Below are 21,849 nucleotides of genomic sequence, written 5' to 3'. Positions count from 1 at the left end.
TTTTTTTTTTTTTTTTTTTTTTTTTTTTTTTTTTGCTGTGTATCATGTCAATTGAGTTTATTTCAACTCCCCCTCCTTCAGGGTAGAATGGTTTCCTCACGGGCAATGCCTTAGCCTGGCCCATGCTGAGGGATTGTTTCCTTTACCATTTCTAGGCCCTGGCAGGACAAGTCCCACCTTCCTCTGTGCTCCCAAAGCACCTGCTGTGGCTCCTTCTGCATTATCCTGCACAGTAGTAACGGGTCTGGACATTGGCCTCCCCAGTGAGCTCACAAACTCCTAGAGTATGGGAGTTGCTCTCACCATGTGCCAGGTCCACACGAGGTTCTCAGTACATGTTTGCTAAGTGGGTGGGTGGACATGTGAACAAAGAGGTGAATGAATGACTTTGTTCCTATAGGCATGTGGCATGGGGAAATGTCTCCTTCTCAGCCTAGCTGGATGAAGCCCAATGGGGACTTGCTCTGGGGGGTGTGGGGTGGACACAAGGTAGGGCTGGTTTTGCATTCTCCTCTGCCTCTCAGGCTGCATGGTCATGCAGGACAGGGAGAGCACTCTACTCTGGGGATTGCAGTGTTCTTGGTGTACTTGATGTTCTTCAAGGGACAAAATGTCTTTAATTAAGGGCCCAAAACATATCACCATACTCACCCTCCTTGAACATTTTCTCTCTTAGTTTCTGCTCCAGTCTGCTTTGGTGATCTTCTAATTCCAGTTCTTGGGCCCTGGGTAGGTATGAAAAAAATGTTCAGGTAGTAAAGACAGGGAATTTGTGTATAAAAACTGACTAAAACACTCATTGACAACAGCTACTGGAATTAACCTTATTAAAATGGGGGTCTTTGAATATCTCTAAATTGGAATTCTGGCTGCTGCTAGGATCACCAGAGGTGTTCAGAAGGGTTTAGAGATATGCTGGACCCAAGAGACACAGGGAGTAGCTGAAAGCTGTGATAGATTCTCAGGATGCTCTTGGAAGGCCATCAGTCTACCCTGTAGGAAGGACAGGAGACAGAACAGTGAAACGGTGCCTAGAAGAGTCCAGGGGAGAAGCGGTGACTATTGGGAACTCGTTGTCTTCTTTAGGTGTAATATGTTTTCAAGAATCACCTCCAACAACTTTCAAGTCTCTGACTGTGGTCAACAAGAAAACCGAAAGAAGTAAGCAGTGAGATATTGGGTCCAGGTGGAGGAGATCAAACTTAGGCAGCTAAAGAAGAGTCAGTGAGGCTTTGGAGTGGCCATGCTAGAGTGCTGGGAACTCAGTCTCTCCACTGCAACAACAGCAAAACCCGGCAGCTGACAGTGTCTTGGTGAAGCCAGTTGGGATTTTTCAGTGCCTGGGATCACCCTACTGACAGCAGAGTGGTTGTGAAGGTCCCCACATATGAGAGAGGCTGCTGCTGCTCTAGAGCTCTCAGGAGAATTGAGGACCCAGACAGATGTGGCAATGCTAACAGATCCTATTTGAAGTCATACGATCCCTAGAGACTATAGAGAAAGAAGAGTTGAGGGTTCTCAGTTCTCTTTTAAGCTCAGCCTGTTCAGCAAACATGTGTTCTCAGTTTCTCTGAGCCTTGCAACTTTCTCAACCTTGACACTATTGACATTGTAGGATGGATAATTCTTTGTTGGTAGGGGGACGGGCTGTCTTGTGCCTTGTAGGGTGTTTAGCATCCTTGTCTTCTACTCACACGGTATCAGTAACAACCTCCAGCAGTGACAACCAAAAATGTCTCCAGACATTGCCTTTGGAGATATATCACCCCTGGTTGAGATCCCAGGGTCAAGGATAAAAGCCTTCCCCCTAAGGAGTAAACAAGTCCACTGACTTTTGTGATCAGGTAGATAGATATGTCTAATGCTGGAGTTTGGTTAGTATAATGGGTTGAATGGGGGACCCCCTCCCCCCAAAGATGTATTCATATCCTGAACCCTGGAAGCTCTGAATGTGCCCTTGTTTGACACACGGTCTTTGCAGATGTACTTAAAATGAGGACCCTCTGGATTATCCCAGTGAGTCCCAAACCTAAGGACAATTCTCCCTTTAAGAGGCAGAAGAGAAGACCCAGACACACCAAGAAGGCCTTGTGAAGACAGAAACAGATAGTGTGGAGGTGCAGCCACAGGCTAGGAATGCCTGGAGCTGCAAGAGGTGAGAAAGGCAAGGAAGAGTTCTCTCCTAGAGGCTTTGGAGGGAACATGGCCCCATCAATGCCTCCATTTGGACTTGTGGCTTCCAGAACGGTGAGAGAATTAGTTTCTATTGTTGTCAGCCCTCTGCTTTGTGAGAATTTACTACTGTGGCCCTAATAAAGTTACAAACTCATCTGGGCTCTCGTGCTTGGCCACACTAGCCATTGATAGAAGGTGATATTTTGATGTTCCATCCATTGACTCTATTGTTTATTTCTCACCTGGTTCAGAACACAGGCAGGGAAGAGTGGTAGTGCTTATTAGGCCCCCCAAGAAGTCCCCCTAGTGACCTCTCAGCGTAGAGGTAAAAATGAAACCAGATGGCACAGATGAAAGCTCCTATGCCACTTGTGGTGCTCCAGCACAGGTGTGTGACAGCTCTTTTAACTTAGGTGTGGGGGACAGGGCTGGAGTGAATGACCTCCAGCTCCTTACTGGAGGAAGAAATCTATTTCAGCCATAGGACGCCACAGGAAGAACAGACAACGGAAGATTCTTTACACTAATGCCAGCATGATATGCAAGACATAAAATATCAATTTGCCTCAATCACTACTCTTTATGCACAAAGAGAAAAAATCCCGGGACTTCCACTAAGGAGAGTGAGCCACCCCCCAGCCCTCTGCTTTTCGGACTCGCTGTTATCAATGTTGCCTTACTTACATGATCAGCAGCTCCGACTCATATCGCATTAATTTATTCTTCTCCAGAACCAGCTTAAACCATTCCTGCAAAAGCTGTGCTTCATCCTGTGTCCCTGAATCTGCTTAAGAAATCAATGGCAAATGGGTTAGATTGGCGTTTCTCTCCCCATGAGCAAACTGCTTTGGAGCCACTTTAGCGGGCCATGTTTGTAGTAAGAAGGGCTCTGCAGGTAGCAAGCTCCCTGGCACCCTGTTGATGCCTCGAGGTCATGGGCATAACAAATAAAACCCACTTGTGCAGGCTCTGGGGGGAGGTCCCCTGAACATTAGGGCATGACCACTTTAGCTTCCAAGGTCATGTCCTTGATAAGGTCTTACCACAAAGGACACTTCTCCTGCCTACTCTCCCGTCCTCCCTAAAACTGATGTATGTGTGTACATCACACCTCCACTAGAGACCCCTAGTGCCGGTTGCTGTCTGCTCTTCTCTTCTTCCCCCAAATCAACTGCCTTCTGAGTGCCCAGGTGGTGTGTGGCTCCCTTCACAAGGCAGGGAAACTCACATCACGTTTAATTGTTGAAATGGTGATTGGCATTTTGAATTTTTTTTGTCCAAAGAAAAGCTAATGATGAAAAAATATTAATTTTGATTCTTATATGGAGAAAATTAGATCCATACATTCTGACCACTTAAACTATGACCTATGACCTTCCTTCAACAGAAGAATAATTAGGTCAGCATTGCTTCTTAGACTCTCAATGTTGGATACTAAATGTTGAGATATTGCAGTGTTAGAAGCTGACCAGGGTTGAGAAGTAGCTTTTCAATCTTGCTCCCTGAAATGAGGACACACACTGTATGGCAAAACTCATGGCTATTCTAGGATTTATAATGGAGGGTCCCATTGGCTGAGGGGAAAACAATGCAGGGTTTGAGCGTGTTGTTCCACATCTTGGAGCCTCTGCTTCTCCCTTAGCTAAACTGGAATAATAAGATGCATGTGTAGTTTAATAATAATGAGCTGCTATTTATCCTGTACCGAGAATGGCCACCTTACTGGCAGCATCTCATTCAACCCTCCTGATGAACTCAGCAGTGGAGACTCTCAGCATCACCATTTGGATAGCCAAAGAAACAGAGATTCAGAAGACTAAGGCAAGCTGCCCAAGTTCATAGTCAGTAGGTGACAGAGCTAGGTCTTGTACATAAATGAATCTTAACCTAAGCCCAGGCTTTTCACTGCTATGTATGTCCCTGTCTCCTTCCCCCGAAGTCATGTGCCCCTAGCACACTGCCCTGTCCACAGCAAGCAATTCATGAAAAATGGTTCCCTTTTCTCCTTGTCTTTTTGACCACTTTCTTACTGATAAGGACACTGGGGCCCCAAGAGATTTATATGCGATACGCGAAGCCTCAAATTATTCATTTTATGGACAAACTGGAACTAGGATGCAAAACTTGATTTCTGGTCTGTCCATCCATCCATCCATCCATCCATCCACCCACCCATCCATCCATCTACACCTGTTTGTCAGGTATCTTCTATATGTCAGGTTCTGTCTTGAGGACTGGGGATTCAGTGATATGCTACGTGTCACAAGAAGTTTGGAGCCACTAAGGCATAATGCCTACCAAAAAACACTTGTTAGATAATCTTTTGGACCAGATGACCTCAAAGAACTAGAATAAAGTAGAATACTAGGAAACAGTCACAACAAAGCAATAAAAGGCATTCTGAACATATAGGCAGGGCCATCCTAGTCAGGGGATGAGCTGGGGTCTCAACTGGCATTACTTTGGGGAGGAAATAATGAGGATAGAAGACAGCATTTTCAAGAAGAGGGAACAGCATGGGGAAAGACAAAGGGGAAAAGAAAGACGATGGAGAAGATGTGGATCGGGGAGGGTAAGACAGTTTTATGGTGGTCTGTAGTACACCAAGGGACACTGAAGGTGGTGGAGTAAAAGAATGTTGTGTGGAGCTTTATCCAGGAAGGATTAAAGGGGAGAAAGAGAGGAGGGACAGAAATATGATGTTATTCTTTCTAAGGTATCTTGAGTGAATGAACAAAATTAGACACATAGTGAATACCAATATCTCCTGGGCATTATTTGTGGTACTTGGAGATAAGAATGAATAAATATTGGATCCAGATCTTTGGAAAATGGAGAGCTTTCAGTTCACGGAGAAAACTAACACTACATATCCAAGTCGATGTCACCTGCTCCTTGCTATGGGAACATAGGGGGAAGTGGTATCTTGTATGGAAGAAGTGAGAGAAGGCTTCAGAGAGGACATAGCCAGTAGGCTCAGTCTAAATGAGTAAGAATTTACCAGATAAAGAAGAAGATGGTGAACAGGGCATTCAAGGGTAGTGTCAATCAAAGAATGAAGTGCACAAAGCAGAGATCATATATAACCTAAAAGTAAGAGCATTTACTTTTAGACTCAGATGTGGGGTCAAACTTTTATTCTCCTACCTACCACTGTGTGGACTTGAGTAATTATTATAGCCTCCCTGAGTCTCAGTTTGTGAAGCGGCAGCAGGATTATGCACACAAAGCCCTTGACCCAGTTCTGGCATGTACAATAAGCTCAATAAATGGCAACAGAAATTATTCAATCATAAAATGCACATAGTAAAAGAACCCTCAGGTTCAGGTGGTCCAGCCAAGGAACTAATATCTATTTCCTTCTACCCACTTCCTGGAAGGTGATCACTTCATTGTCTACTATGGTTCTCCATATGACGAGGGAGTTGCAGGCTATCCAGGGAGCTCACTGCATGACTATGTAGGTAAGTGCTGAAAGCTTCCTTCTACTGGCCTTTAATGGGTTGGCTCCTAGTTACTGATCCCAGTTTTTCCATTTGGAGAACTATACAGACACAAAACTACATATTTTACATGAAAGACCTTCAGTTATTTGAACACAGGTCTCACAATTCACTGAAGTTGGCTTTGTTTCATAGCTGGTACCTCCGGATTATTATTTTGTCATTTGAGGATAGCCCACATAATTTTCCTTCTAATTTTGTAGGATATATCTTTTAAATGTGTGTGTGTGTGTATTTTCGTTGTTGATGGACCTTCATTTTATTTATTTATTTATTTATTGGGAATACCTTCATTTTTAAAAAAATTCTACATAGAAAATGAAATGACATTTGCTTCTCATAGCTTCTCTGTAAATTACCATGGTTCCAAATAATCTCTAATTTTTTTCTAAAGCCTCACAAATTTCTTTAATAATCTTTTCTAGAATTTTGATAAGGAACAGAGTTCATTTTTTTTTTTGACATGAAAAGTGGAAAATGTACTTATCTCTAGTCTTTTGGTTTTGGGATTTTCTATAAGTTTGAAAATCTTAGGCTACATCTGTAATTTATTTCCATAGCAGGAGCTAAATTTGGTTTATCCAGAAAATTCTAATTGGACAATACTACATCTAGACACTTGTCTACATGAACCATCATTTACCTGGGCTTGGGGACCCAAATTCAGAGGTCTCCGGTTTCATCATCTATCCAAATTCAATTCCTTCTTCTAGATATTCGTTTAATGTTTCTAGATTAAGAACCATTTTCTTTGACAGAGAAAACAGAAAAGCTGAGAAGTGAAAATTCTGCCTTTTCTCATCGTCTAACATGATACCATCTGCCACAATCCTGGGCCTATACTTTTCCTTGTGCTCAATCCAAAAGAAACAGCTTTAAAGGACTATTTTACCATCTTTAGAGTACTTTTTGTTGTTATTTTTCACATTCAGCCTCTTTGCGGCATTATACCCACCAGTTCTAGCCAGACTTTTTATCCTGGATTACACAGTCCCTTTTTCAATCTTATGCATCCTTCTAAAATCTGGTGCATTAGAAAGTGCCCTGTACTGCTCACCGACTTCCATTGACACTGTACTGAACAAACCCAAGTTGAATTGAATCGCTCAAATTAATTTTCCTTTATCAATAGAATAGTTTGCAATTTTATTGGCTGTACTTCATTTTTTAGCATTTTCCTTTCTTCAGTAGTCAAAATCACTGAGAGATCTTTGGACATGGAATCCTGTGCAGGACTCCAGGGAATCTGCCTTCCCAAACACTAGATACGGGAGGGTCTTGCTCTTAATTCCAACAAAGCACAGAGCCATCCCTCCATGATTTCCTTCAACTCATTGTCACCCATCGGGTTCCGTCCTTGTGAGTCCTGATGAAGTCTAGATAGCATTGCCTCTCGCTAGAGATACAGTAGAGTGAGGAGGCCATGGGCTTTGAGATCAGTTAGGCCTGGTCCTGCCACTTAGGAATGTGTGACATTGGGCAAAGAACCTCATACCTCTTGGCCTTGGTCTCCCCTGGTGGAAAATGAGCATGTTGATAGTACTATCTCATACTTTGGTTAGGAGTATTAAATGATGTAATATATGCAAAATGTTTAGCATAGTGCTGCTTGGCACATAGTAAACCTTCAGCCAATTGTGCCATTGTTATTACCACCTTGTTATTTCTTCCAGTTTTGTAGTTCCATAAAAATTACTTTCTGTTCACCTTTAAAACTCAGCTAGAAGGCAGCCCTTTATTTGGTAATACATGGCTAAACCTTGTCTTGTGACAACTTGAGGTTAACAAAAAAAATCTTAAATAATAACCTGGGACAGTGGTGCATGCCTATAATCTCAGTGACTCAGGAGGCTGAAGCAGGAGGATTACAAATTTGAGGCAGCCTCAGCAACTCAGCAAGAACCTCAGCAACATAACGAGACCCTGTCTCAAAATAAAAAATAAAAAGGCCTGGGGATGTAGCTCAGTGGTAAAGTACCTAGGGTTAGATTTCTAGTACCAAAATAATGATGATGATGATGATGATGATGATGATGATGATGATGATGATAACAATGATGTTTTTGGCCTCATGTAAATGAAAAGGTCACATGACTGAGTAGACCATCAACACTGCTGGACAAGGCTTCAGTCCCCTGTGCCCATGCAGATTCCTTTCTCACCCATATTTCCAACTGGTCCCATGGCTGCTATTGTGGCATTGAGAGTCCTTTCAGAGCAGGACTATGACTCCTTCATCAAGGAATCAGGTTGCAGCTCTAACAGTGTCACCAGAAGGCAAGTGGCCTCTGGCTAAGAATAAGATGGCCCAGGGATCCAACCCTTCCTCTTGCCCTCTGATCTCCAGTGCAGGGTGCTGCTAACTGTCCACCTGCTGTTCATTTGCTCCTGGGCCCTCATGTCATGTCTCTTCCTGGACAAAATGTCAGTATTCTATTTCGTATGGCAAAATAATCAAAACTCAACACAAAACCATTTTTTATTATTAGTAGAGTCATTTAGATTGATCCACTTTTGCCCAAGAGTGCTCTCAAAAATGCAAAGCAAATCATGTCACTCCCTACTGAAAATTTACTCCAATAACTCTCCACAATCAAGTTAAATCACCAAGCCTGGCACTTCTCAGTCCCTGCTTACGTTAGGTGATTGGCATGAATGATCAATAACTTTTTTCCTGAATGAATAATACCAGAACAGATGGGCAATCTAGTCTTTAAAGTCATGATTTTTAAAACCATTTTCTTTCATAGGTATTGCTGAGTATTTCTCTGATTGGGTGTTGGTATGTGGTTTTCCAAATTGAATCTTGTTTGCTGTCTGGTTTGTAACTCTCAAATTCTTTGGAAGTGATTTGTCTACCTCCTTAGCATCTATGAGAAGTTCTAATTCAGTGTTTACTGCAATTTTGTTATAATGCACCTGGCATTCTTACTGAAGATGGGAAGCAGGAAGTGGGAGGCAGGGTGCACTGGAGTCATAGTAGCCAGGACCCTCAGTCACCTGATCAGGGCATTTCCCTCGAGACTGGCTGGGGTTCAGCCCCTGCCTTTTGGTCAGCTCTTAGCTCATCTGAGGGCTTATTTTATTGAAATCTGCAATAGACTTCAGGACCCAGAGCTCTGGGAACATCTGCCCTGCAGGCTCCTTACATATAATGATAACCCCGGGAAGCCAGGTTGTGGGTCTGGTCTGATTTAGTCTTGACAAACCCAAGAAGCTACTACCTAGCTCATGATTCCACTCTTGGGGCTTTCAGTGAAAAACAATTCTAATCCTCCCTCCTAAACTACTTTTTAGGGTTTTTTTTTTTAATTTTTAAACTATATTTCAATTTATCATTTTAAAATGTAGTTTTTCTTGCTACTAATCATGAAATGATACCACACTATATGTAGTCTTCTCTACCTTGCCCATTTTTTTTTCTTTTTTGGGGATGTACTAGGAATTGAACTCAGGGGCACTCAGCCACAGAGTCATATCCCCAGCCCTATTTTGTATTTTATTTAGAGACAGAGTCTCACTGAGTTGCTTAATGCCTTGCCATTGCTGAGGCTGATTTTGAACTCGCAATCCTCCTGTCTCAGCCTCACGAGCTGCTGGGATTATAGGTGTGTGCCACCACCACCACCGCTGACCAATTTGCTCATTTTAAATTCAATATTACTTTGCACAAATGTACCTATGTTGTTCATTCACTTTTACTGCTCTATGTATACTGTTCACACAATGCCACAAATGATCCATTTCCCTGTTAATAGATATGTAGGTTGCCCTTAGACTTCTGCTCCTAGGAATGATGTCACTATGAATATTTGTACATATCTTCTGGTCCATGTGGCAAGAGTTTCTCTGGAAGACGCACTTAGGAATGAAATTCTGGAATTGTAGGGTATGCACATGTTCAGCTTAACAGCANAAGAGAGAGAGAGAGAGAGAGAGAGAGAGAGAGAGAGAGAGAGAGAGAGAGAGACCACGCAAGCACGCACACATGCAAGGAGCAGGGACAAAATATAATTCCCAAAGGCACACCCCCTCAACAGTGACCTACTTCCTTCAGCCACACCCCATCTGCCTAGAGTTACTACTCAGTGAGCCATTCAAATGATTGATCCGTCAAATGGATCAACCCACTGATTAGGTTGCAGCTCTCATAATCTAATCATTTCACCTCTGAACATCACTTCATGGTCTATCATGTGAGGTTATTGGGGGCTACCTCCTATCCAAACCATAACAAGAATATACTAGAATACTAATTTTTTCCCTTTGGTTTAAATATGTTTGGCTGCAAACATATTTTCTGCATTAGTGGTTTTTCTTTCATTTCCTTTATAGTGTCTATTAACTACCAGTGTGAGGTCAAGAGAGATTTTTCTTAACTTCTCAAATTTCGTTTTCAAATTAAAGTTATAATCTATATGGAATTGATATGCATATATGATATAAGACCTAATTTCAATTTTTTTCCTATATGGAAAACCAATTGTCTTAGAGTCATTTGTTTCTTGTAATGTCCAACCCCACTGCTGGTTTATATCAAGTTTTTAGATATGTGGGATTATGTTTGGTTCCTTTGGTGACTTTCAGTAAAGCATTAAAATTGGCTCCATAAAGGTGGTACACATTTTTTGTTGGATTTATTCCCAAGTACCTTATTGTTTTTGATGTTACTGTAATTGATCTCATCTTTGTTATTTCATTTTTTTTAGGTGCTTGATGAGGAGATATAGAAATGCAATTGATCTTACCAGTTTGATCTTATATCTATGGACTATGATATTGGATCTTATTATTTTTAATAATTTCTTTGGTATGCCCATTTGGGTTTTCCATGTGGGCAATCTGAAAACAATAAAAATGTGTCTCTTCCTTTCCAAACTTTATGTTGCCCCCACCCCCCCACCCCTTGCCTTACTGAACTGGCTAGAAAAGCATGTACCAAGCTGAATAGAAGATGTCATGGTAGGCAACCTCATCTATTACCGATTTTGAAAAGAATGCTTCTATTCAACAATGTTGCTGCAGGGGTTTGGAAGAGACTCTTCAAATTAAGAAAGTTCTATTGCTTCTTTTGCCAAAAGTTATTTTTTTTTTTGTATCCCAAATAGATGTTCAATTTTGTCATATGATTTTCCTTATTGTATTGAAAAGCTCATACAGCTTTTCTCTTTAATCTTTAAATATGGAGACTGTCAAATCACACTTAGATTGCCAGAATTTAAAATTAATGGGATTAGTGTTCATGGGATTCTTTTGTCTCTTTGAATTTTTACTGTATCTTTGGTCTAGTCTGTCCTTTTTGTTCTTTATTTCTGCCAATTATTTAAAAAAAAATCAGTTTAAGAGGGTTGTCTTTGGTCTTTACAGTCAACTTTTGGCCTATAAAGAGGACACTGACTTTTTCCAGGGCCCACCCAATAGATGGATTGTGGATATTTGTCGAGCAGGGCAGTCTTCCATGGACTGTGAACATCCTTGCATGTCTTCACTGAGTGTGTCAAACTGCAAGGTCTAGCCAGCCTCTGACCTTGAGCCATTCCTGAAACTAGCCAGGTAGATAATTCTGAGAAGTAGGTCGGCACGCCCTAGGATGACCACTGCACAATGACCTGCTTCCTGGAAAAGAGCTACAGGCCCACTTAGCATTTGCTCCAGAGTTGTTGAGTTCTTCACCCGGGGATCCTTAACTGTGGTACACACCTTGGTGTGCACAGGTGCCATCCAGGCCTATTATGTCATACCCTGGGACTTGGCACAGGCCATTTGTGCCACCATGCTGATGCTCCTGCTGTACATTGTGCTATGGATAATAAACTCCCTTCCTGTGATTCACTAAATTTCACTGGAAGGATCCAGAACCTATAAAGCTAAGGCAAACCAACTCAAATTCCTTGCTTCATTAACTCTGGATTCTTGTTACTCTTGCATTCTCAATAGTTTGAGTCCTTTTTCTGACCATATCCTATTTTATTCTGTGGTGAAATATTATCTGTGGTTCCATTTTTATGCTTACCTCTATTCAAACAGTCAGACTCCTTGAACATGGAGGGTCCTCAACACTTCCCTGTTCTGCTGACCTTTACAAGCACAGTAACCGGACATGTGTATAACCTTGAGTTGACCGCCTTTGGGTACATTTAGAGAACAAATAGTTCTGGAAGGTTTCCTAAACGATATCCGGTCCCCAGATCCATTCCCAAGTGATGGCTGGCTATCAGAGAGGCAGGCTTTAGAACCACAGTGTTCTGCTCTCATTGTTGAACTGCTTTTATGGAATCAGTGGAGTTTTGTTGGGGCACAACAATGAATCTGCAATGAGATTCTCACTTGGACAAAACATGTGAACTGCATGTATTTTTTTGTATTTATAGAAACCAGCTTAAATCTCTTCTAGGGAATATAGTTATAAGTGAACAGAGTGAATAAATAAGCAAATGAACACAATTTGAGAAAACTGCATTTTCAAGTGATGGGGATATAAAAGGAAGGAGAAGAAATGAATCTTTTTGGAACACCCATTATATGCCAGGCTCCTTTTCAGATGATTTACCAACATCATATTATTTAATGTTTTCTTTTTACAACCCCAGTAGGTGGAGATTATTAGTCCCATTTTACAGAGGAGAAAATTTGTCAGAGAGGTATTTGCTTTATAATGGCAACACCAAGATTCAAACTCAGGAGCGTCTAATACCTGTTTTGTTTTTTTCCCCCTCAGGACTCATGTTTACATTATTTAGGAAAATATTATTCCTTCTTTTCCTCAGCTGTAGTCAAGATGAAAACCACAGAGTATAAACCAAACTACTTCCCTCTTCCTGTCTAAATCGTCCTTGAAGTTTCTCCTTATAATGTGTGCTCCTGCTGCCACCTGCTGGCAGCCTCACTCATCATACTTGTCTTTGTGAACCCCTTAATAAAGGAGAAACCATCTGAAAACCATCCAAAAAAGGCAAGAAGCCGAATGCAGACAACCAGCTGATAAAGTGAGTTAAACAATAAGGGAGGAATAAATTGTCCACTTTCCCTTCAGATAAATCCTTTCTCCTTTGAAGCTGCTCAGTTTTCCTCAGATTTCACCTCTTTCCAGATATGGAGAGAAAGCTCAGATTCAGACATCTGGGCCACTTAGGTTTGAAGGGTGGTCTCTTGATAAATGGGGGTATCCCGGGGCCCCTGTGGGCAACACTGACCACCATGTTGGCCACCAACAAACCAGTGGATGGCAAACAGTGCCTCCACCGAGAAGGGGCTTAGTGGCCGGCCGAGTCAGGGTGGCCTTCCCACCGAGGGCAGCCCCCAGGAATGAGGGCACCGCTAGTCCTGTCCACCACCTGTGCAGATAGGACCATGGGGGGATGCCATCGCCTTTGTCAAAGACAGACAGACACAGACATGTCCTGCAAATCATCATGATTTGTCATCTAGGGTGGATGGGTCAGATTTCTGTTTTTCTTTGTTTCCCTTTTCTCCACAAAATGGGGAAAAATCCATCCCGGGGGAGCGGAGGAGCTCATTTCTGATTGATGGGGAAGAAGAAAGCAGGAATTGTTGTCAGGACAATTAGGAGCTCATCAAAGCCTCATTTTGCTCATCAGCCATCATGGCCCTTGTCCTGTACCCCCGAACGGTCCTCTAATTCAACGCCCCCCTAATGAATAACTCCCAGGAACAAAAGGCCCTTTCAGGCTGCCGCACATAATTATTAGAGGAGCCTGGCCTGACTGTCGCAGGGTACTCCTGTTTTCAGGCCTGTCTCTAAATTTGGTTATTCACAACCTTTACAGCTCAATATTATTGCCTAACTGTGATCATTTTCTAATTATCTTAATAATACCTATTAAATAATTCCCATTAAATCACTTGAACCGGAGCAGCAGAGGCCAGCTCAAATACAACTTAACCTAATAAGCATTGGTCATTCATTAAGCAACAGGGCAATCTCTTAAAGGGACTGGATAAAATATTGAACTGCAAAGGAATATTATTATTACACAAATGTTATTATGAGTTACAGTGTATTAATTCTGATGGCCTGGCTTACAACTCTTCCTGTGGGTCTCCAGGAAGGCCATGCTCCATGACTTGACTCTTTTTTGTCTCCACCCCCCCTTGTTGATCTGTATCTGTCACCCCCACAAGGATATTCAAGGACAAAAAGGCCCATAAACTTAACAGGGGAATTAAATTAACAAGGACATAGAGGGAATGAATGGAATCCATCTTCTGATGGGCTTGGCACGCCTTTGAAAACACTATCCACTGGCCGGATTTCTTTAGGTGAAATTCAAAATAGCTAGCTAGCTAGCTTGCTTTGCTTTTTCTTTTTCTTTCTTTCTTTTCTTTTCTTTCTTTTTTTTTTTTACAACTGGTATGAGGGAAATTTTCAAAAGAAGCTTTAGAAATTTGGTATCTATGATTTAAATTTCAAACAGTCAAGATTAGAAAGACAGTTCTTTAAACGTATATGTGTGTGGAGACTTAATATTTTGCAAAATAAGATTAGGTAGTGTTTGTTGGATGCCAACACTCTAGTAGACACCCTGGTAGATGTTTGCCCATCAACTTCCTAATTCTCAAAATGACTTGACAATACAGGAATTATCATCTCCATCTTTCAGATAGGAATCTGGGGCCAGAGACATTAAGCAACTTTCCCAATTCTGCCCAGCCTAATGGGAGCAGAACCATGTCACATGTTGACCTGTGTTCCTACTGGCAAACGGACACAGGCCCCAGCTCTGCTGGTGTGTCCTTTTCACTTCCCAGGCTTTTTGCTGCAACCAAGAGATTCCTACAGATAAGTACTGATGAGGAGGTTCTCTTTACAAGGAAATCCAGTGTAAATTAGTAAGAAAAGGAAAAAAAAAAAAACTTGATTAATCATTCACTGGATGCCAGGCCCTGAGCGAGGGGTTTTGTGTGAGCTGTTTTAGCTAATCCTTGGTGCAAGCTCAAGAAGCAAGTCTGGTCATCACTCCCACTTAAGGAAACTGAGCCCTCACTGGTGAATTCCTGTTCTTCCTCCTGATTCTCATCTTGCACACCACCTTTCCCAAGGAGCCTGGCCTGATCACTCTCTCCCTCTAAGATCTTGGTTCACTGGCACGGCCCCCTCATGCTATTATAGCTCTCATACTGTACTGTGCCCCACCTGTTCACCTGTCTCTGTCCCTCAGTGGACAAATGGACTATAAACTTCTCAAGGCAGAAACGTTGTCATATCCATCACCGTAGCGTGATGGGTATGTGCCTTCATGTCCAGCACGTGGCAGGAGTTCAGGGATGGGCTCGATTTGAATGTAGGAGTCTGAAGCTCCGTGGGCCATTCCCATTTATTGCTTTTACCTAAGTCCAGGCAATGGGCTGATTCAATTCAGCATCATGTATAATTTCTTCTTTAATCATCATTTCAGTTTATAAGGCAGAAAAGCACTCGCATGTCAGTTTTCTATGAGAAAAAATGAAAGTTTATAAAGGTTTACAACGTGACTAGCCCCAGGTGATACAGAAGAAAAGAGAGAAACCAGGACTTTAACTGAGCTTGGAATCACTTCCAAAAATTGCTCAAATTCCCAAATATTTCCCCTGCATGTATCTTAAACCCTGAATTGCAAAGGACATTCATGCTAGCCAGAATAGAGGCTGCGTGTCTCAAAGAGCAGTGACAAGGTCCACCAGCTGACCAATGCCCAGAGGAACTTCATACTGAACCACCAGGTAGGTTTTTCTCCCCCCCCCCCCGGTGCTTGCTTTCTTTTTTTAATTCTGAAACGGTCTTGCTAAGTTTCTCAGCATCTCACTAAGTTGTTGAGACTGTCCTCAAATTTGGAATCCTCCTGCCAAGTTGCTGGGATTATAGGCATGCACCTCCAAGCACAGCCACATTGGGATTTTTAAAGTGTGAAGCAGGAATGTGAACTTAGGATATAGAAAAACTAGACAAAAGGAGGGAAGTTAGTGTAAATGATATATACCTTTAGGTGTTAGTAAGAGAAATAAATTTAGCCTTTTGTTTTCTATTTTCTAGTCAGGCATGCAAAGGAAAAATATTAGTGTAAAATGGGATGATTTCCAGCATACCCTAGTGACACAGCCACATGAATGTTGATAGCAGCTCAATTCACAATAGCTAAGCTATGGAACCAACCTAGGTGCCCTTCAACAGAGGAATGGACTTAAAAAATGCGGTATATACACACAATGGAATATTACTCAGCTATAGAGAAGAATGAAATTATGGCATTTAACAGTAAATGGATGGAACTGGAGATTATCATGATATGTAAAATAAACCAATCCCCCCCAAACCAAAGGTTAAATTTCTCTCTGATATTCGGATGCAAACACACAATAAGAGAAGGAGGGAAGAACAGAAGTTCATTGGCTTCAACAAAGAGAAATGAAGGGAAGGGACGGGGAATGAGTATAGGAAAGACAGTAGAATGAATCAGACATAAATTTTCCATGTTCCTATATGAATACACGACCAGTATAACTCCATACCTTGTACAACCACAAGAATGGGAAGTTATGCTTCATTATGTAAAAATGTCAAAATGCGTTCTATTGTCATGTATACAAATAAAAATAAGTTATTTTTTTTTAAAAAAAAAGCTTAAAAAAAAGTGTGAAGCAGATGTGGACTCAGCACTACTTGTCCACGTTGACAGATCTCTGGGGGGACGGGACATGTTCTCTTTGTTTTGCCCCTAGGATAGGACCAGCACCATTCTCAAACCGTAGACTAAGACCCGCACCCCGTTGCTTGGGTGCCGTACCTGCTTCTCCTCGCAGTGCCTTCTCCAGCCTCACGCCCTGGATCTCGGAAGCCCTCTGCCGCTCCTCCACCTCCTCCAGCTGCCTCTGGATGGCCTGCAACACCAGGATCACACATCATGAGGGAGCACTGGACACACATCAAGGGGGCTGATTGTGCCACTGGCTCTCCAGGAGGAAGAGGCGCTGTCGCGAGTGACCTTACTGCCTTCATGTCCTGGCCAAGGGCCTCGGAATTCCCAGACCAGCAGACCTTAATGTTCCCTGTGTTTTCCATCTGCTGCCAAGTACATTATCAAAACAGTCCCCTGACAAGGTCAGGCACACTGGAGTCCTCCAGGATGGGACTGCAGGGATTGTAGGTGGTGCTCGTGGTTCCTGGGTTCCTTGGAGCCCACAGCCTCTGACTATGGCCATAGCATAATGACCCGGGCTGCAGAATACGAGCTCAGAGAAGTATGTCCAGGTTCTATTTTCTCAAGGAGAGCCAGCAGACACTTCTCCAGAATATGATATGGGCAGGAGACCTGCTCAGCTTCTGGGGTTCAGGATTATCCTGCTACTGTCCTTAGCCACCAATGGCACCTACGCTTTTCTTGCACCTCAGGCTGATGCCCAGGTTTCTGTCACTGTAGAAGTGTACTGTGGCTTTGTGACAAGCAAGTTATTAAGACAAGACACATGATGTTTATTTAACACATTAAGGGACAACTCATACTCTCCTTAGACTCTCCATAGCACCTATTAAGGTTTGGGGTCATGACTGGGCTGGCATTAATACATTTATTTTCCCTGCTAGCTATTATTCCTTGAAGTCTGTTGGGAAGGAGAGCTAGGGAAAGCCTTTCCTATATAATTTTCTTTATCCTCATCAATTTTCTCTGCTTTCTCACACCAGACCCATGCTGCCCAAAGGGACATCTTTTGGCAAAATGGATTTTGCACCTGTCAGAAGAGAAACGTTGAAGGAACTGTCAGCTGTCTGGGCAGGCAGGACACCTGCATTCTTTTTCTATTGGACTTCTGCACTGTCTCATTCCTTCCTCCTTAACCCACATGCTTTTCCTTCTCCCCTGGAACCACGGGCACAGTAGCCAAGGCATCATTGATCCCGTGAAGAGACCCAACCAGGGGGTGGGTTCTGAGCAGCCCCCTGGCTCTCTTGTCCCAGCTACGAGTATTCAAGTTCAAAACATAAAGTCTGACATAGACAGAGATTCTGTCTATAATTACTTATAATTTCATGCCCTCTTCCTTTCTGTCTGTCCTTTAATGACATTATTGTACCTTTATAAATCCATCTCTTGCAAGTGTGCTGTAGAATTACTAAGAAGGGAAGCTGTTAAATGACTTTATTACTGATGCCTGTGCAGTACAGCTATATGATTGTTAGGGACTAAATTCTGTTTTCCCCAAATTCATAGTTGAGGCCCTAAGTCCCAGTGGGGCTGTATTTGGAGACAGGGTCTAGAAGGAGCCAGTAATGGTCACGTGAGGTCACAAGGATGGGGCCCTGATCTGATAGGTCTGTCCTTATAAGAAGAGGAAGAGACAACAGAGGTCTCTCTCTCCACATGTGCACTTGCAGAAGATCATGTGTGGACCCAGCCAGGGCAGCTGTCTGCCAGCCAGGAAGAGACTTCACCACTCTCCAAGCTGAATGGCATCTTGATGTTGGACTTGCAGCCTCCAGAAGTGTGGGAAGACCCATGTCTGTTGTTTAAGCCCCCCCAGCCTGTGGCATTTGGTGATGGCAGCCCAAGCAGACCTACGCAGTGGTGAGTCTTTAAAAAGAAGGGTGAACTCAGAGATCAAAGAGGGCCACCACGGGTGCTAGCAGGTTAGGACTCAAAATACCATTGTAATTCTTCTTACTGCCTGAAGTGAGAAATTGCAAGACCTGCCAATCAGTGTCATATAGACATGTCTTGCTCTTAGAAGGACAAGAGGAAACATTTTTAAGGAAACCTGTTTTAGAAGTTGAGAGCAGAAAGAGGGGAATTTATAGAGTCATTCCTGTCCAGGATGTGGAAGTGGCCCTGAGTCAGTTACTGGGAAAGATCATGGAAGCTGGTAAAAGGACTCATTCTTGGCAGGAGCTATTTAAGGATGCTGTTGTTTGGATCTGTAATTTTCCCCAAAGGCCTACATATTAAAGGCTCGGTCCCTAGCCCCCCAGCCCATGGTGCTATTTGGAGGTGGTGAAACCTCTAGGAGGTGGGGCCTACTGGAAGGAAGTTATATCATTGAGATGTGCCCTTGAAGGGGATATTGGGATTCCAGCTCCTCTTCTGTCTCTCTCTTTGCTTTCCAGCCACCATGAGGTGAGCAGGTTGCTCCAGTACACATTCCCACCATGACGGCTGTGTCACCACAGGCTCAAAGGAACAGGACCACTAATCATGAACTAGGCTCTCTGAAACTATGAACCAAAATAAACCCTTTTTCTTTTTCAGTTGATTATCTCAGGTATTTTGTTACAGTAATGGGAAGCTGACTAACACACAGGGTTACATGACTAGATAAAAGGAAAAAGGGAGGGAAGGGTACATGAATTAACATGAGTGGTCATTCTAAGTCCTTATATCCTCAAATCCAGCTATTCTTCAAGACATGGCTTGGGGTCTTCAGGAAGATGGAGGATGCCTAGACTTTCTGTTTTATTTTGCCTGTTGGCAATGACCTTGGGCAGAAATGTTTGGAGTAAACCATCAGGCCAGGAAATCTGTATTGGAGTGCTGGATACAGATGCTTTCAACAAATCCTGAAATAGAGACAGCTCCCATTAGCTGTCATCTTAGCAAAGACATTCAGGGAGTTGATGGAAGATATGTGTCCTCAGAGGACAAAGCCAAGGTCACTGTTATAAGGCAGTCAGGGTTCAGGGTGATTCCCAAGGCCATATGCAGATTCTTGTCTCAGCTTTGCTTTGCAGAACACACGTCTGCAGATGGAAAGGTGGCTGGGAGTAGGCCAGCTCAGCACCTGGCCCAAAGTCCCACTAGGGACTGGGCCAAGGCCTTTAGAAAGCCACACACCTGGTCCCTCAGAGAAGAGACCGGCCTTTCCCAGAAAGCCCACCTCCCCAACACAGCACAGACCCCGAGGGGCCTTCCCATGCAGCCCCAGGCCCACTTGCTCATCTCATGTCTATCTTCTGACCTGAGCTTTATAAAGTCTTTTCAACTCTTCTTGCTTAACCAATTGCCTTGTTGCTTTTTCCAGTTTCCTCCTTCTTCTGAGTATCTTCTCTTCCTAAGGAAAACAATAGAGAAGGAAAAATAAGACTGCTAAAAGCAGGACTGAAATTTACAAATTGTCTTCACAGTCTTCCGCCCTTCCACAGCTCCCAGCCATTGGCTTAGCTTCTAGGATGATGGCATCCTCTATCACTTCCGGCAGAGATGGAAATAAGCTGTATCCGTGCTGTATAAAATATGGCCCTCTGTGCCTATCAGACACTGGAAATGAGACGAATGTGAAGAAGAAATTGAATTCTAAATTTAATTTTAATGAATTTAAGTGGCCACACATGGCTAGTGGGTGTCAGAATGTAAGTGTGTGTGTGTGGGGGGGGGGAGGATAGGTGGGAGAGGCTTTAATCAAGTACTAACTAGGTTTAGCTCAGTTGAAGAATGAAATAATAGAATAATTAGACTTATATGGGTGCTTCCACCCTGCCCAGGGATGATGGCCCCGGGCAGGCAGGCATACACACACACACACACACACACACACACACAATGAACACCAGTTGAAAACTTTAAACAGTACTAAAGTTGGGTCTACAATATATAAATAAACTTATAAACAGGAGAATGTATCTACATAATTCAAAGTAAAGTGTTTCTTGGCTTCGAAACACTTGGCATAAGGCTACTTCCCATCCGTACCTCACTTTGCTTGTACAAATACAGCGTGATCATCATGGGTTTTGTGTATGCCTGGACTTGTTCAAAGACAGAAAGAGGGGGAAAAAAGAATATCCAGTATTGATCCATGTAAAACAGATGTCTGGCTCTCGATGGTGCCACTCCCAAGGTTTTAGATACCAAGGAAAGGAGAAGTGGTGGTGTGGCACTTCTACCAACTGGAGATTTTCCTCATCAGAGAAGCAGCAGAGCAATGGCCCCGACCTGGGCCAAGAAAAGCTGCCATCAATTCCCAGAGGAGCTGTGTGAACTTCAGAAGGTTCCTCAGCTTTCTGAATGCCAGAGTCCTCTTCCGAGTGATGAGGAGGATTCAATGCCCACCTCGAAGGGATACAACAAGGGCAAAGCGAGATGATGTGGGCAAGCACTTTGCAGAAGGCTCAGAAAAAGAGATCAGACTATAATCAATAACATGATTTTCACTACCAGCATATTATTTTGTATTATAAATCAACATGATTATGTTCTACTAAAATCTATTACTTTTTGGGTGTAGGAGTATGTTTTAAACCACACACACACACACACACACACCCGGTATAGTTAAGATAAATGTTCAAATTGGGCTAGTTTTACTGTGAGTTTACCTTCTCTGAACAAACACATCAACTTTATACATATTAGAATGAGGATTATAACATGCTAGACCTTACTTTTCAATACTGGAAGAAACAAATATGGAACTTATTTTTTATATTTTAATTGACATGTAGTGACTATACATATTTATGGGGTCTAGTGAGATACTTTAATGCATTTATAAAATGTGCAATGACCATATCAGGGGAACTGGCATATCTATTATCTCAGAAAACAAATAGGGAATTTAAAAATTGCTGCAACTAGCTTCATATCTGGGCACTCAAAGACTGTGATGATTATTTTCTCATTCAATGATTGTCAATCCATAAGTGGGGAATAGAGATTTAAAGACCTACTGCCAGGGCAATCTGGGTCCAAACCAGAGGTCAGAGACTATTCTTTGAAAGCACTTATGCTTCAGGGCCTTGTGGTTCTCTCTGTCACCTCCTTGGCTACGGATGGAGAAACCATCACGAGCATCCAGTTTGAAGCCTTCGGAAGCTTTGCCCATTATCAGTGGAAACATTCACTTTAAAAATGAGATTTGATTTTCTTGAATTCTCCTTAGGACCTAAATCCTGAAGCTATTCATGCTGGGAAAAAATATTTTGGCTCTCAGAACCCAATTTTTCTTATATTACATCATCTTTGTTTCTTTGGGAATCCTTCCAGATGACTATCAATCAGCCTGAAGAGGGGTTTCAGGCCTTTTGCATGGGGAACCCTTCAGTTAGTAGCTAGGATCTTTGAGGAGAGGCTGGTGCAGGGAGAGAGGTGGTAGGGATCAACAAGCTGCGATCCAGAGAAGACCAACTCAACCTGTATGGAAAATAAATTCATTGACTTAACAAGTATCTCTGGAGTGGCCATCCTACTGA

General features: G+C 42.6%; 1 protein-coding gene and 1 long non-coding RNA gene across 20 annotated transcripts in view; one reads left to right on the top strand and one right to left on the bottom strand.

The window, feature by feature from the left end:
• Positions 1 to 601: 601 nt before the first annotated feature.
• Mical2 (microtubule associated monooxygenase, calponin and LIM domain containing 2) overlaps positions 602 to 21,849 on the bottom strand; it is a 215,805-nt gene continuing 194,557 nt past the window's right edge. For 14 of the 17 annotated variants that reach the window (XM_048788346.1, XM_048788357.1, XM_048788356.1 and 11 more), the window contains 4 exons: positions 19,620 to 19,712; positions 16,460 to 16,553; positions 2,860 to 2,962; positions 602 to 725 (listed from right to left, as the gene is read on the bottom strand). In XM_048788346.1, the coding sequence (XP_048644303.1) occupies positions 617 to 725; positions 2,860 to 2,962; positions 16,460 to 16,553; positions 19,620 to 19,712 (399 nt within the window). In that variant the 3' untranslated portion in view covers positions 602 to 616. The remainder of the gene's footprint in view (positions 726 to 2,859; positions 2,963 to 16,459; positions 16,554 to 19,619; positions 19,713 to 21,849) is intronic. The other 3 variants (XM_048788361.1, XM_048788348.1, XM_048788360.1) reach the window with 1 other exon arrangement.
• LOC125612062 lies at positions 667 to 21,825 on the top strand. Of its 3 annotated transcripts, none has more exons than XR_007342322.1 (3): positions 667 to 729; positions 5,556 to 5,639; positions 16,476 to 21,825. It is a non-coding gene; the product is annotated as an uncharacterized LOC125612062 (long non-coding RNA). The 3 variants fall into 3 exon arrangements; XR_007342323.1 differs by having other exon boundaries at positions 16,395 to 21,825; XR_007342324.1 differs by lacking the exon at positions 667 to 729 and adding an exon at positions 743 to 2,155 and having other exon boundaries at positions 16,395 to 21,825.

The sequence above is a fragment of the Marmota marmota genome, unplaced genomic scaffold (genome assembly GCF_001458135.2).
Source record: "Marmota marmota marmota unplaced genomic scaffold, marMar, whole genome shotgun sequence".
NCBI lineage: Eukaryota > Metazoa > Chordata > Mammalia > Rodentia > Sciuridae > Marmota > Marmota marmota.
This window is presented reverse-complemented; position numbering and strand designations above follow the sequence as displayed.